We start from the raw sequence: 13,105 nt of genomic DNA, 5'->3' as shown, positions 1-13,105 counted from the left end.
AAACTTTTTCCCCACTGCTTCAGACCATCATGGCTACTCACCTGCATTTATGATGTGTAATGTGACACGTCAGGGATGCTCTAGGTTGATTTGGCATTGAGCAGGGGGGTTGGACTAGATGGCCTCTTCCATCTCTGTGATTCTTTGTGATTCAGACCATGAATGCGGGGGATGAAAGTAGAGAAAGAGAAGAGGCAGATTCTCCATCTTACAGCAATGCATATACATTTCACCCCTTTTAAAGACTGAGTATGAAGGCTTCCATGCTGCTGTAGCAGCCTGCCATCCAATCTGGATCCCTCAATGGGCTTCCTGTCATTTTCAAAACCTTCCACTTTCCCAAGCAGTTGACTTGTGCTCCACCTTCCCTCCTGGAGGGCACACACTCACAGGGGAAGTAGCGGTGAAGGTGGTGGTGGTGGCTGCATCCTTGGATAGCTCAAGCTATCCCCTTTCTCCTACAAGCAAGCTGCTAAATCTCCGCATCTTTCCTTTTCAAAATATACAGTGGTGATGAAAATATGGATGTGTGTATAAGGGACATTAATGGGTACAGAAATGGCATATAAAATCTCCATGGCAAAAGAAACATTTATTTATAAGTATTTATACTCTGCCCCATTGTAGCGTAAAATAGCTCAAATCCCATTTAAAAATCCAAAGTAATTGAGAACATCATTGTCCAAAATTAGTGGAAATGAAGAGGCTCACAAGCATCACAGAGGAAGGAAGGAAGGAAGGAAGGAAGGAAGGAAGGAAGGAAGGAAGGAAGGAAGGAAGGAAGGAAGGAAGGAAGGAAGGAAGGAAGGAAGGAAGGAAGGAAGGAAGGAAGGAAGGAAGGAAGGAAGGAAGGATTTGTACATGACTATTCAAATGATTTTTGTACATGACTATTCAAAATTATTCAAATGATTATCTGAGACCACACAGCAAGACAGAACATGTGCTTCAGTGCTCCCACTGGCTCATCTCCATGTGATCGGGACTTTGTAATTACTCGGCCAGAGGATTACATACTTTCCCCAAGCTGTCCATCCTCCTGGGCAGCTGATAAATAAATGAACTCAGGAAATATCTGTGAGAAAACAGAAGCACTAGAAGCAGAATCTATGGTGCTGCTCTGCACTCAGACTTCTCAGCACTCTGATTACACCCATTTCCCTGCTGACTAGCAACAGCAGCTGCAGCTGAGCTTCATCTCAAAGCGGCACAACATGGCATATGAAGATGTCGAAGGGGAAGTTCTACATGAGGGTGGCTCATTCACACTTGCAAACTTCAAGCTATAGAGCGGCATGCATGCACCAATGGTGTGCCGATTTAGTTTTTGAGACATGTTCCATTACATCATTTTAAGAAATTTTTCTTCTTGCTAACAAGACATTAATCCACTTCTGGCCCCTTCCACACGCCAGTGCTAGGCCATCGTGTTTCTTCAAACCACTTTCACAACTGTTTGCAAGTAAATTTTGCCAGTGGTGGGATCCCAAAATTTTAGTAACAGGTTCCCATGGTGGTGGGATTCAACCTGTGGTATAGCGCCAATGGGGCTGGGTGGGGAACGACGGGGCGGTTGGGCATCTCCGCAGGGCGGGGATTCTTTAGGCGCAGGCTGTGGCAAGGACTCCAGGGCATAGCCGCTGCAATCTCAGTCCTGGGCAAGTGGGAACGCGAACTGCATGCCGGGCAAGAGGCTGCCACTGCGCACGCTTCAGTGCACCTTCCTAAGCAGGACTGCTTCAAGTTCTCATGCCGCTTACTGCTGAGAGGAGGGGCGTGACCAAGGCAAAAAAAAATCGCAGTGGCAAAATCACCACCAGGGGCAACCCCCCCTCTCAGCACACACAAATAATTAGTAACCTACTCTCAGGACCCTGTGAGAACCTGCTGGATCCCACCTCTGGATTTTGCCATTCCGCACAGCTTCAAAGAGCACTGAAAGCAGTTTGAAAGTGCATTATTCTGCATGTGCGGAATGAGCCTAAGTGAATACTTCCTAACCATGTCATTGGAAACAATGATTCAGGAGTCTTTTTATTTTTTAGACAGCCAGATTGCCTTTCTATTTCTATTCAAAGACTTCATTTTGGCAAATCACAATCTCTGAAAATTTAGGGAATTTCCCTTTGTTTATTCTTCCTGGAATGACTCTTTGATTGATTGGGGGGGGGGGAGGGTTTTAAAAAGCACCTTTCTTTTGATGAACTCAGTACAGAGAGTTGCTTTTCCCCTGTTTCTTTGAACATGAACTCTGGTTACATCAGACCTGTCCCTGAAGCTGCCAGAGAGTTTGACGGATTAACAATATTTACCAACACCCGGCCATTTTCTTGTACTGTAAATTCTGAGCTGCTCATTAGATCATAACAAAGGCATGTATTGCATCATTCTGCTTTATAAGGCCAGGATTGAACATGTGGGCCTGCCATGAGTTCCCTGTACTCAGCAGGCCTTTTGGCTTGTGTTTCTTTGAACACAAGATGGGGAAAGCGCAGTGGTGGGATTCAGCCAGTTCGCACCATTTCTGCAGAACCGGTTGTTCAAATGGTGTTTGTAAACAACCAGTTGTTAAATTGTTTGAATCCCGTTACCGGAACCGGTTGTTAGTTGAATCCCTCCACTGGAAAAGCGCTTTTGTGCACATGGAAAAGCGCACATGGGGAAAGTGCTTTTGAATTCAGGAGACTCCCAAAAGTAGTACCAGACAGAGCATGAGGCATGCTGTTCAAAATATTTGCCTACAGTAGCAATTGGAGGAGTAGTAGTTTGGATTTATATCCCCCCTTTCTCTCCTGTAGGAGACTCAAAGGGGCTTACAATCTCCTTGCCCTTCCCCCCTCCCAACAAACACCCTGTGAGATGGGTGGGGCTGAGCCCTGTAAACTCAAAGCTGGTGACTCAGCCCAAGGTCACCCAGCTGGCGGTGTGGGTGTGTGCACATGCCAATCTAGTAGTGGGAGCACTCTTTACACTCCAGATCTAGTTATGGACTACACATTACCCCTGCCAGCATGGCCAATTGGTCATGCTGGCAGGGGCTGATGGGAATTGTAGTCCTTAACATCTGGAGTGCCAAAGGTTCGCCACCATGGCGCTAATCTGAATTCCCCAAATAAGCCTCCACAGCTCAAGCGGCAGAGTGGGAAATCAAACCCGGTTCCTCCAGATTAGAATGCACCTGCTCTTAACCACTACGCTCACTGATTGTTTATTAGCAGAGTTTATGAAGGTGGATGATTGCAACAAGAATGCAAGAGTAGAGGTACAAATGAACTAACTGGATTTTTAAAAGGCACCCAACTGGGCATGCTTCAATTCCTAAAATAAAACCTGAATTAATGAAGATTAAATGCAGCCCCCAAAGACTTCCCCAAGCTATAGAGACAAGGAGTGAGTCAAAACTGTTCCATTTAATGATTTTTTTTAAAAAAAACTAAAGTAATATGAGTGAAAAAAGAACTTTACATTTTTAAGGAAGCACTATATGAACTTTGTGTTCTTTGTTTCTGGAGATTTCTCATCCTCCCTGTTCATATGTCTGCTAGCTTCACAGTACTACGGTGCATTTCAAGTTATCACTACAAACTCTGTTAGATGCCTCATATGCAAAATTTGGTTTAGGCTGGGTGGTTTTTCCTACGAAGGCTGGATAACCACTTTGCAATTTCAAAATAGGAAGTTCCAGACAAGGACAAAGAAAATGTTCTCTTTGTAACACTACATCGTTCAGCAGGCTCACGAGCACAGAATTTTATCAGCCATGGTAAGTGCCAAATTTTATGACCGTTTTCAGCAAAGCAGATGGAAAAGTTAAAACAGTTACTGCTGTGGCTGTTTTGGAAGCATCTCAAGACTGAAACCTGAATTTCAGCTCCACCTCTTTGAGTATCCTGCTGTGTGGTACACCTCAGGTTTTTGTTCCCAGTTGTTTGTTGATCAAGGTGCACAACTTGCGACCTGTCACAACGCCACATACTTCCCAGCAGCTGGCTGTTGTGGCCTGCTAGGTGCTGGACTGAAGCAGGTGGGGGTGCTTCAACCTGAAGAGGTATAGTAAGATTGGTGGCCACTGTCCACGGCTGGTATGTATGTTGGGTAGGTTCAGCTTGGTGGGTCTCAAGTTGTAGATCCAACCAGAGGCGGGATTCAGGGGGTTCCGAAGTTTCTGTAGAACCTGTTGTTAAAATTTAAAATATCACTTTTTTAATACGTAAAATATTTTTATTAAATATTATATTTTTAATACTTAAAATACAAAAGTGATATTAAAAATATTTTAAATACTTTTTAACAGTCATTATTTGAATCCCACCACCATCAGAACCTGTTGTTAAAATGTTTGAATCCCACCATTGGATCCAACTGCTCCTTACGATGAGAAATGCTGGCAGAAGAGACCAATTTGGTTTTCTCTGAAAGCACTGTGGGCAGAGAGAGACTGTGGCAAACAGGCACTGTATGTTGCTATGAAATCTCTTTCGACATAGTAGCTATCAGATGCAAGGAAGCGCCAAGGGTTAATAAACACATTTCTTTTTATTGCAAGGCTAAAATATGGCTTCAATTTTAATAGACAACAAAAGCTCTTTCCATTCTGTATAGTACTGTACCATATTGTGTACACAGGGATGCCAACCACCAGGTGTTCCCAGAATTACAGTTCTTTTGGAGAAAATGAATGCTTTAAAGGGGAACCCACTAAGTTTCCTGTCCTTCCCAGAATTTCCCAACCTGGATCTGGAAACCCTCCCCCACGAGTGGCCAGAGGGGATCTGGCAATATTAAGAATACATTATGGACTTTTTAAAAAAGAGTTAATCTGCTGATGTTAGGGAAAGACAGAAGACTGAACAGGATTTAAGAAATGGGGGAAATGCTACTGATATTAACCATTTCTAACTCCCATTGTTTTCAATGGGTGAGATTCTAGCTTCTGTTTCACCATTTCTTTCCAGTTATAGTAGGGAACTTGCATGCTGGAGGAAATGGTGGGTGACTTCCTTCCACTTCACCCCCCCACCCCCCTTTTGCCCCTTAAGTCATTTAAGAACAAATTTCAGGGACTCTAATAGCATATGAATAGCCCTACTGGATCAGACCAGTGGTGCATCCAGTCAAGCTTCCCATTTCACACTTCACTGTTCATGTCAGATAGAACGTGGAGAAGAAAGTATATGGGCACTGCAGGCAGGGTTGGTTTTATATGTATATTGAAGACGGTGTAAAGAAAACCGGCAGCAAAAGAAAAATGAACAGTGGTTCATTGTTGCTATCACTGGTGTCCACCATAGCCTGTGGTTAGCACAGCACAATAGAACAAGACCAAATGCCAAATTTAGAATGAGCACATTGTAAACACGATTGCAACAAGGGTAGGTATGTTGTTTGGGGTCTAGAGAAATGTGTCATGAGCCAGAGACTTTCCTCCAAGCTAGTTTGCATGTTTTGTTTAATTCAAGTAATGTTTGTATCAAGTTGCACAAAAGGGGTTGGGTCTTGAATCATAGAAGTGTTATGTTATGTTACCAAATGGGGAAGTCATTGGAGGAGGGGCTGTGGCTCAGTGACAGAGTGCCTGTTTTTATATGAAAGATCCTGAGTTCGATCCTGATGTTTCCAAATGAAAAATCTTACATAGAAGGTAATGGGAAACACTTTGCTTGAGGATCCAGAGAATAGCTGCCTCTTAAATAACACAGTCTGAGGAAGGTGGACCAATTGATCTGATTCTAGCCGTGAAGGTACCAAGTATCTTGACATCCGAAGTTCGCCTTTCAAATCTTGAAATCTCAACTCATCCATATCAGAGATAGTAATTAACTGAGAGCATCGTGTGAGCAGAATGATCACAATGATCTAAGTGACAGATCTTCCCAGAGGATGATGGGTAAAGTAACTGTCAGAAGTCCTAGCTGAAACTTACTGAAACCCAGCTGAGACTGGACAGCTGACCTTTAAGACATCACTAACGCCCGGTATAAAGTGCATGTGAAAATGTGTCAGCTTGAAGTACAAAAGTTGAAGGAGTTTCTCCATAGCATGCTGTCAGACTGTTCTTTGATTTCTGTATATACTTTGTAAATAGCTGCACTGAAGATAATTGGCAGAGGCCAATTTACTGGAAGCCCCTGGCCCCTCAATGACGCCGCCGCTGGTTGGCCTTCCATCGCTAATGTAAGCCTTTACTGCTCCATGCCGGCCTGGTGGAACGCTCTCCATCCAGCTGTCCGGGCCCTACGGGACCCGGATAAATCTATGGGCCTGTAAGACCGAAGTTGTCCGGCACCGGGCCTTTGGTGAGACCTGCTATTTAGCTGCTGAGGGTGCCCTTTACCCTTCCCCTGCCCCCCCTCCTCTGCCCCTATGTAACCTTCATACTATTACGACCTACTATACAAGGCGGTATATTTCTGGGGAGGGTTCTGGGCCAGGTTGCCGTCGCACGGTAATATTCGGAACTAACTTCGCTGCCTTAGCACTGTATTTATGGTGATAATTTTCTGTGATGATTTTATTTATGATGTTTTTATGTTGTGCACCGCCCTGAGCCCCCCGGGGATAGGGTGGTATATTAAATTAAACAAATAATAATGCTTCCTCGGCCGGGTTAATCGCTCTTGGCGTGGACCGCCTATTTATCAAAATATTCTTGGCTAGCGCTTAGTGGCCCGGCTGGAAGCTGTACTGCTCTACCACCAGTCTAAATCAACTTCTGTTGAAAAAGGTCCACTCTGCGTCAATCCATTCCTCCTGGACATTCATGGTGCCTTTCAGCACTCTGTCCCAAAACCAGAACTCCACCAATGGAAATGTCCAGCTTAAATAAATGGGCAGATGCTTATTTTTTTCCCCAGTTTTAGCTCCTTCTGTAAAATTCTACTGTCCGTAATGGCTTCTCTATTCATAAGGTGATTTCACAGCCGGTGATCGTTGAACTTAATAGCAACATATGTCTGAATCGAGGCCAAACATTAAAGGTAAGGAATGACAGGAATGTGCTGTGGTCTTCTTAGTCAGGTCGACCATATTTGTTTGATGTTGCTACAAAGCATTCAAGCGAAGGCAAGAGGCAAAGTTAAATGAAATTAACCTCGTAATGGGTAGAAAATGTAATTTCAAGACAAGCAGGATTTTAGAACTGAGGCCCCTTCCCCATGGGCCAAATATTCCGTGATGGGGGCAGGATGTAACCCAGTTTGGGCGGGAACTTCGCACAGATCCTGACCCGAAACTGGGTGAATCCTGGGGGGGGGGGGGGAACACCATGCCGGGTTTTAGTGTGGAACTGTACCTTCTACCATCTCTTTCTGTAAAACCCCGCAATGGCAGGGCTGAGCAACGGCCCTGCTGGGGAGCTGCCGACAGTGGCTGGCGCCTGTCTCCTTTAGCTCCTCTAATCTCTGACACCTACATGGCCATGCAGGCACGGGGTGACCTGCTGGTCACAGCTGCAACACTGGCTAGGCTGGGGGGAGGGTCCCCAGGCCCTAGGGAGGTGGGGCACAGGAGGCAGCCATAACTCCATGCAGAGCCATGGCAGCGGTTGCTGTGGGACCTCTGGTCAGCTCTGGCCAAAGCATCGCGCCCGGGGCAGTTTCTAGGCCATGGGTCCCCACCTGCTCATGGTGCAGTGCAAACTGGCCTTGACGGCTTGCTTTGAAGCAGAATATGCATTTAGTTGCGCTGCCCTGTCTCTAGCCATTACAGGGTCCCAATTCTCTTGTGAAGATTTATACATAGATGTCTATCACTTGATCTCTGCAGCATCATGGGTGTTAATGAGTCGTCATGGATCAAAAACCACAGATAAATGTTCATATCATCTCATAAATAATGCTCTTCATGGTTTAGCCCACTAATTAAGATCTACCTCACAGGCTGTGTTCTCTATCCCTTTAGAAGTGAGGCAGGTGTCAGCCAGGCCCCTTCCGCACTAATGCCAGGGCCAATGTTTTCAAACCACTGCCACAACTTGTTTTCAAGTGCGATCGCCATTCCGGCGACAGCTTCAAAGATAATTTCGAAAAAGCAGTCGGGAAAGCAAAATATTCTGCATACGCGAACCGGTTTCCTGCGAGATAGTGGGTCTGTCCAGTTAGCTGCATCCAGCTTCTGACTGTTCTGTTTGAGCATCAACTGGTGTCTCTGCTGCTCTTGCCAAATCATTGCCCAAGTTTTTAATAAAGAAACTGTTATTTTAGGTTGCTCAATAGGCAATATTTTATTGTTTTATGGTTTAGCTGGGGTTTAATTAATTAATTTAATTTAATTTAATTTATATCTTCGGTAACGCTCTTTCATTTAAAAGTTGCTGTGTGGCTTCCGGGCCGTATGTACGGTATTCTAGTTATACTCTCCTGATGTTTCACCACATCTGTACGGGTAATTCCCAGAGGATCTGATGCTGTGTAAGCAAGTGGCTATATCCGTTGGAGTGTCCAGGGTGGGTGGAGTAAAATACTGGTCTGTGGAGTGGAAATAAAAGAAGGCAAAATCCAGGCCAATAGTTATGCGAATCTTTGAATAGAAGCGCATGAGTAACAATGAAGACTATGGCATGGCGTAAATAAATGGAGATATGAAGGCTTCAAGTGGTTAACATCTGAAGTGAGGCAGGTTTTTTTTCATTATTTATGTATTCAGTAAGCAGCTTCTAGCAGGTTCACCAGAAAGATGTAGTAAATTTCATCTTATTGAATAAAATTAATTTACACATTCATCTGCCATTTGTTGCACTGAAAAACTGGGATTTGTCTACTGGTTGGCATGAATTGGTAGCAAGTATTTCCAGCAAAAACAAAGTAAGGAATTGGAACCATGCTGCAACCTGGAAGATGATGATATGGGGAGCAGACTTTAGCAGAGGAAATACAAGTATCTAAGTTTAGCTCTTCAGCAGTAAACTCAATTTATATATGTGTGTATATATATACATGTCCAATTTTCCACTGCACTATCTGTGTTGAAAAGTGCTCCATTTCTCATCCGCAGTCTTAGAAACCTTTGGTTTCTGCAAAAATAGAAATTTAAAACTATTTTGCATTTCGGTCAGGGCAGGAAACAGTTGAGAACAGGGAAAATAACTGGTCCACCCAAGTGCACCCAAATGTACCCAAATGCAACTGGTCCACCCAAGTGTTTTACATATGAAAATCAGGAAACAGAGAGAGGCAAGCAGACCTCTTCCTAGATAGTATTAACTTGGTTTGAATCAGCATTGCAGGCAATGACAATATTTTGTACACTTATTTATTAAAATATTCTATTGTGGTGACACGTGATGGTTTATATAAGCAACAACCAGAGAGGATCTCCAGTATAAGTAAATACACCAAAGAAAACTATACCCAGGCTACAGTGCAATAAAGGGATCACTAAATATAAGATCCTCCAAAATTTTAATATACTGTACAGAGAATCACCTGTTTAAGAAAGCAGAGTGTGCCTAAAATCCCCACTCTCTGCTCATTCATACTAAGAACATGCACCCGTGAAGGAGCTAAAGTAATTTGAAGCTCTTCCCTTCATAATTGCTCAGAGGCAGCCTTACCAGTGCACCCCAAGGTGCTGGTTACTGAGAGACTGGGTTTTATATCTTGCAGTGGTGACAAGAAGAGATTATTTTACATGCAGACAAACATACAATACACATGTGAGAACACACAGAGTGTCATGTCCCCCCCCCCCCGCAACTGACAGCTCCTCTGAGGAAGCCCCTTCTGCACCTGACTGTTTGCCTGAGAAAGGGTTAATGGAGCCTTGCAGAGAGACGCCAGCTGAACTGATAGAACTTCAACTCACACAGGCATCTGGCTCAGAACTAGTCAGAAGGAGTAAAGAAGATGCTAGCTTGCAGCTCTTGATCTCCAGATGCAAGCCTGTGTTGCAGATGGAGATTGAGACTGGTCTTAAAGGAGAGACGCCACTCAGCAAGGTTACAGGCTAGGCCAGTGGTGGCGAACCTATGGCACGGGTGCCAGAGGTGGCACTCAGAGCCCTTTCTGTGGGCACGTGTGCACAGAGTTCGTCATGTGGGGGGGCAGAAAATCACACATCCACACCCACACACATATCTAGGCTGGCCTGGGCACGATCCTTTATCTGGGAGTAAGCTTGGTCGCTGGCAATGGGGCTTGCTTCTGAGCAAACCCTCCTAGGGTCGTGATTCACCCATTTGAAGCATTGCACGGTTGCTTCACCAAGCTTACTCCTGAGTAACGCACACCTCGGAGCCAACCATTTTTTCGAAATTAAAACCTCAGTATTCAGGTTAAATTGCCATGTTGGCACTTTGCGATAAATAAGTGGGTTTTGGGTTGCAATTTGGGCACTCTGTCTCAAGAAGGATCACCATCACTGGGCATTTGCAGGAGCAATCCCAGGCAAGTAGCTCTGAGGCTGTAATGGAATAATACTGTACAACTAGCAGAGTCACACCTACATGGCAAAAAGGGTCATTGATCAAATGGTCTTTGATCCACCGGATGTCGGCATTTCAAAGCCTTTGCAGACCGCATGGCAAAGTGGAACATTTTCTTGGAGAGTAAGAGAACAAAGCCTAGGTGACTGTATCATGGGCTAGGCGGAGGGAAACACCTCTTAGCTGGATTTCCCAAAGAGATCCCTAAGACTGTATTCAGCTGAGCCATTTCTCTAATTGCATTTACGTTTTTATTTCTTTGTTTTGAACTTTTACAATAAACCTTTGAGAAATCAGCTGGTCTGGAGTTTAATAGGAGGGAAAAGAACCCAAGATCAAGGTGAGATAAGAGTGGCTCTCCCAAGCTTAATCTCAGCCTCAGTCATCATAGAGGCCTTTGGGAAGGAACTGCAATTGTGGTTGCAAAGTGTTCTGCCTGACCTTGCCTGCACACCACTGCTATCTCCAGACCCCGACTGACAATGGACCGGCTTCTGATCTTGATTCTTGGATCCTCCTGGTTGCTGTAAATGTTCCTGGCATTTGACTCCTGGCCTGACTAACATCTTTCTGGACTCTGCACAAACCAAGTGCAGGAATGTGACAAATGCTGCTTAGCTTTTGAGATCTGCTAGGCTAGCCTGAGAAGGTTTCTAAGAACCCCATCAAGGACAGAGTATCTATGGCTTTCAGGCCCCTCCCCCCAGTACCATTCAGCCAGTGGAGGCACTCTCCAGCAGCAAACTTAGGCCTAGGCCTCTGTTGATGATGATACAGTAAGGTCACTTCAGGCATAAATTGGAAGTGATAGGAGGTTAAGAGCTTGTCTATCTAATCTGGAGGAACCGGGTTTGATTCCCAGCTCTGCCACCTGAGCTGTGGAGGCTTATCTGGGGAATTCAGATTAGCCTGTACACTCCAACACACGCCAGCTGGGTGACCTTGGGCTAGTCACAGTTCTTCGGAGCTCTTTCAGCCCCACCTACCTCACAGAGTGTTTGTTGTGAGGGGAGAAGGGCAAGGAGATTGTAAGCCCCTTTGAGTCTCCTGCAGGAGAGAAAGGGGGGATATAAATCCAAACTACTACTCCTCCATCATGTGCTAGTAATTCGTATTTGGATGCTCGGCTTCTAAATTTCTATTGTGAATTTTTGCCCAAATTCACCTTGCTATAATCCCCATGGCACTAGAGATGTGATGATGCCACGTCCAGTGTAGGTGATGTTGCTGATGACAGAGGCCTAAGCCTCATTGTGCTGCTGGTAAATCCCCCTTATTGCACACAGTTGCCAGGTTGCCAGGCGGCACCTGGCAACCCCAAAGCCTGAGCCAATCCAGTTCAGAGAGTTTGGTAAAGTAGACAAGTCTTCATTCATCTTGTATTATGGATGAAGAGTTTATTCTAAAGGTACAGTAATCCAATACTATAGAGTGCATTTATTGCTGGCTTGAGATATGAAGCAGAGATTTCACAATGACATCAACTCTTCCTAAATAAAACATTCCGCATATTATCCTGGGTCCATTCTGCACAGCACATTCTGCACAGCACAAATAAGATGCTCTAAGGACAGAAAAGAGACAGAGGAGGAACTACTCACAGCCTTTCTCCCAAGATGTCCTCAGGATGCCTTTTTTCAGCTCAAGCCGTATTTTTTTTTGAAGTCGCTAAAATGTGGACCTTTTTCTTGAAGTCATCTGCCAGTCATCTTCTGCTAGTTGTGCAGAGCTCAGGAGCTGAGAAGATGTCTTATTTTTCCTGCCTGATTGTTAAAGCCTCTTGACAGTTTCCTCCGCCTCTGGCTCCTAACATTTTGTGCTGCAGGGATTCTCCATGTGTGCAGCTATTTGGTGAAGGTTACCCTGGCCGTTTGCTGTGCAGCCTCCAATACCAGGCATTTTTTTCAGCCCCAACAGTACATGGTTATACTCAGCTTGTCCTCCTGATGTATATAAGTTTCCTTTTTTAAAAAATCAATAAGCTGTCTTCGAAACTACACAGACACGATATGAAAATCAGCTTTGATTCTGAAATTGTGTCAATGTAGCTTCAAAAACAGCTCACTGAAAAAAATTTAAAAGGGGAAAACTATATATTTCTGGAATCGGCAGGATGATGCTGAGTGCAACCATGTACTTTTCAGACTGCCCAGGATCAGAGCCTGCAGAGCAAACGTCTGGGGTAACCTTCACCAAATAGCTGCAGTCATGGAGAATTCCCTTAGCATGAAATGTTGGGCATGAGAGCCTTAAACATGGGTGGGAGGAAATGGCAGGTGGAGAGGGGGGAGTCTCTTATTCCTCTGACACCTTTTTTGTCCATGCTGTCAGAACAAAATAATAGGAGGCAGGTTTTTCTTAAGATGTCCCCAGGATGTCTTATTTGTGCTGTATGTAATGGACTGTATTTTCCTTTTAAAAAATGTTTTTCTTTCTTTTAAATTTGAGTTTATGACTTTCATTTGGGACACGAAAAAAAAAGAATAGTCAATCCCAGTCCATTCACAGTCTAGGATCGTGTAACATGTTTGGTGCTTCCTTTGAAGTATCATCCAGTGACAGTGAATCCCATCGAAAGTACAAAAGGGCAACCACCGCGTGATGAGATTATGCTCAGATCACAATAGAGTTAGTCACTGTTGCGTTTCATTCTCTCCCAGCTGAAGTTGCTGTCCTCTCTCACTC

At 44.5% G+C, this 13,105-nt stretch overlaps 1 protein-coding gene across 4 annotated transcripts in view; it reads left to right on the top strand.

Annotated features, from left to right (window-relative positions):
• The first annotated feature begins 3,735 nt into the window (after window positions 1–3,735).
• FYB1 (FYN binding protein 1) overlaps window positions 3,736–13,105 on the top strand; it is a 70,500-nt gene continuing 61,130 nt past the window's right edge. For all 4 annotated transcript variants that reach the window (XM_048504717.1, XM_048504716.1, XM_048504715.1 and 1 more), the window contains exon 1: window positions 3,736–3,763. In XM_048504717.1, coding sequence (XP_048360674.1) covers window positions 3,761–3,763 — 3 coding nt within the window. In that variant the 5' untranslated portion in view covers window positions 3,736–3,760. The remainder of the gene's footprint in view (window positions 3,764–13,105) is intronic.

Source organism: Sphaerodactylus townsendi, linkage group LG07 (assembly GCF_021028975.2).
Source record: "Sphaerodactylus townsendi isolate TG3544 linkage group LG07, MPM_Stown_v2.3, whole genome shotgun sequence".
Taxonomy (NCBI): Eukaryota; Metazoa; Chordata; class Lepidosauria; order Squamata; family Sphaerodactylidae; genus Sphaerodactylus; species Sphaerodactylus townsendi.
This window is presented reverse-complemented; position numbering and strand designations above follow the sequence as displayed.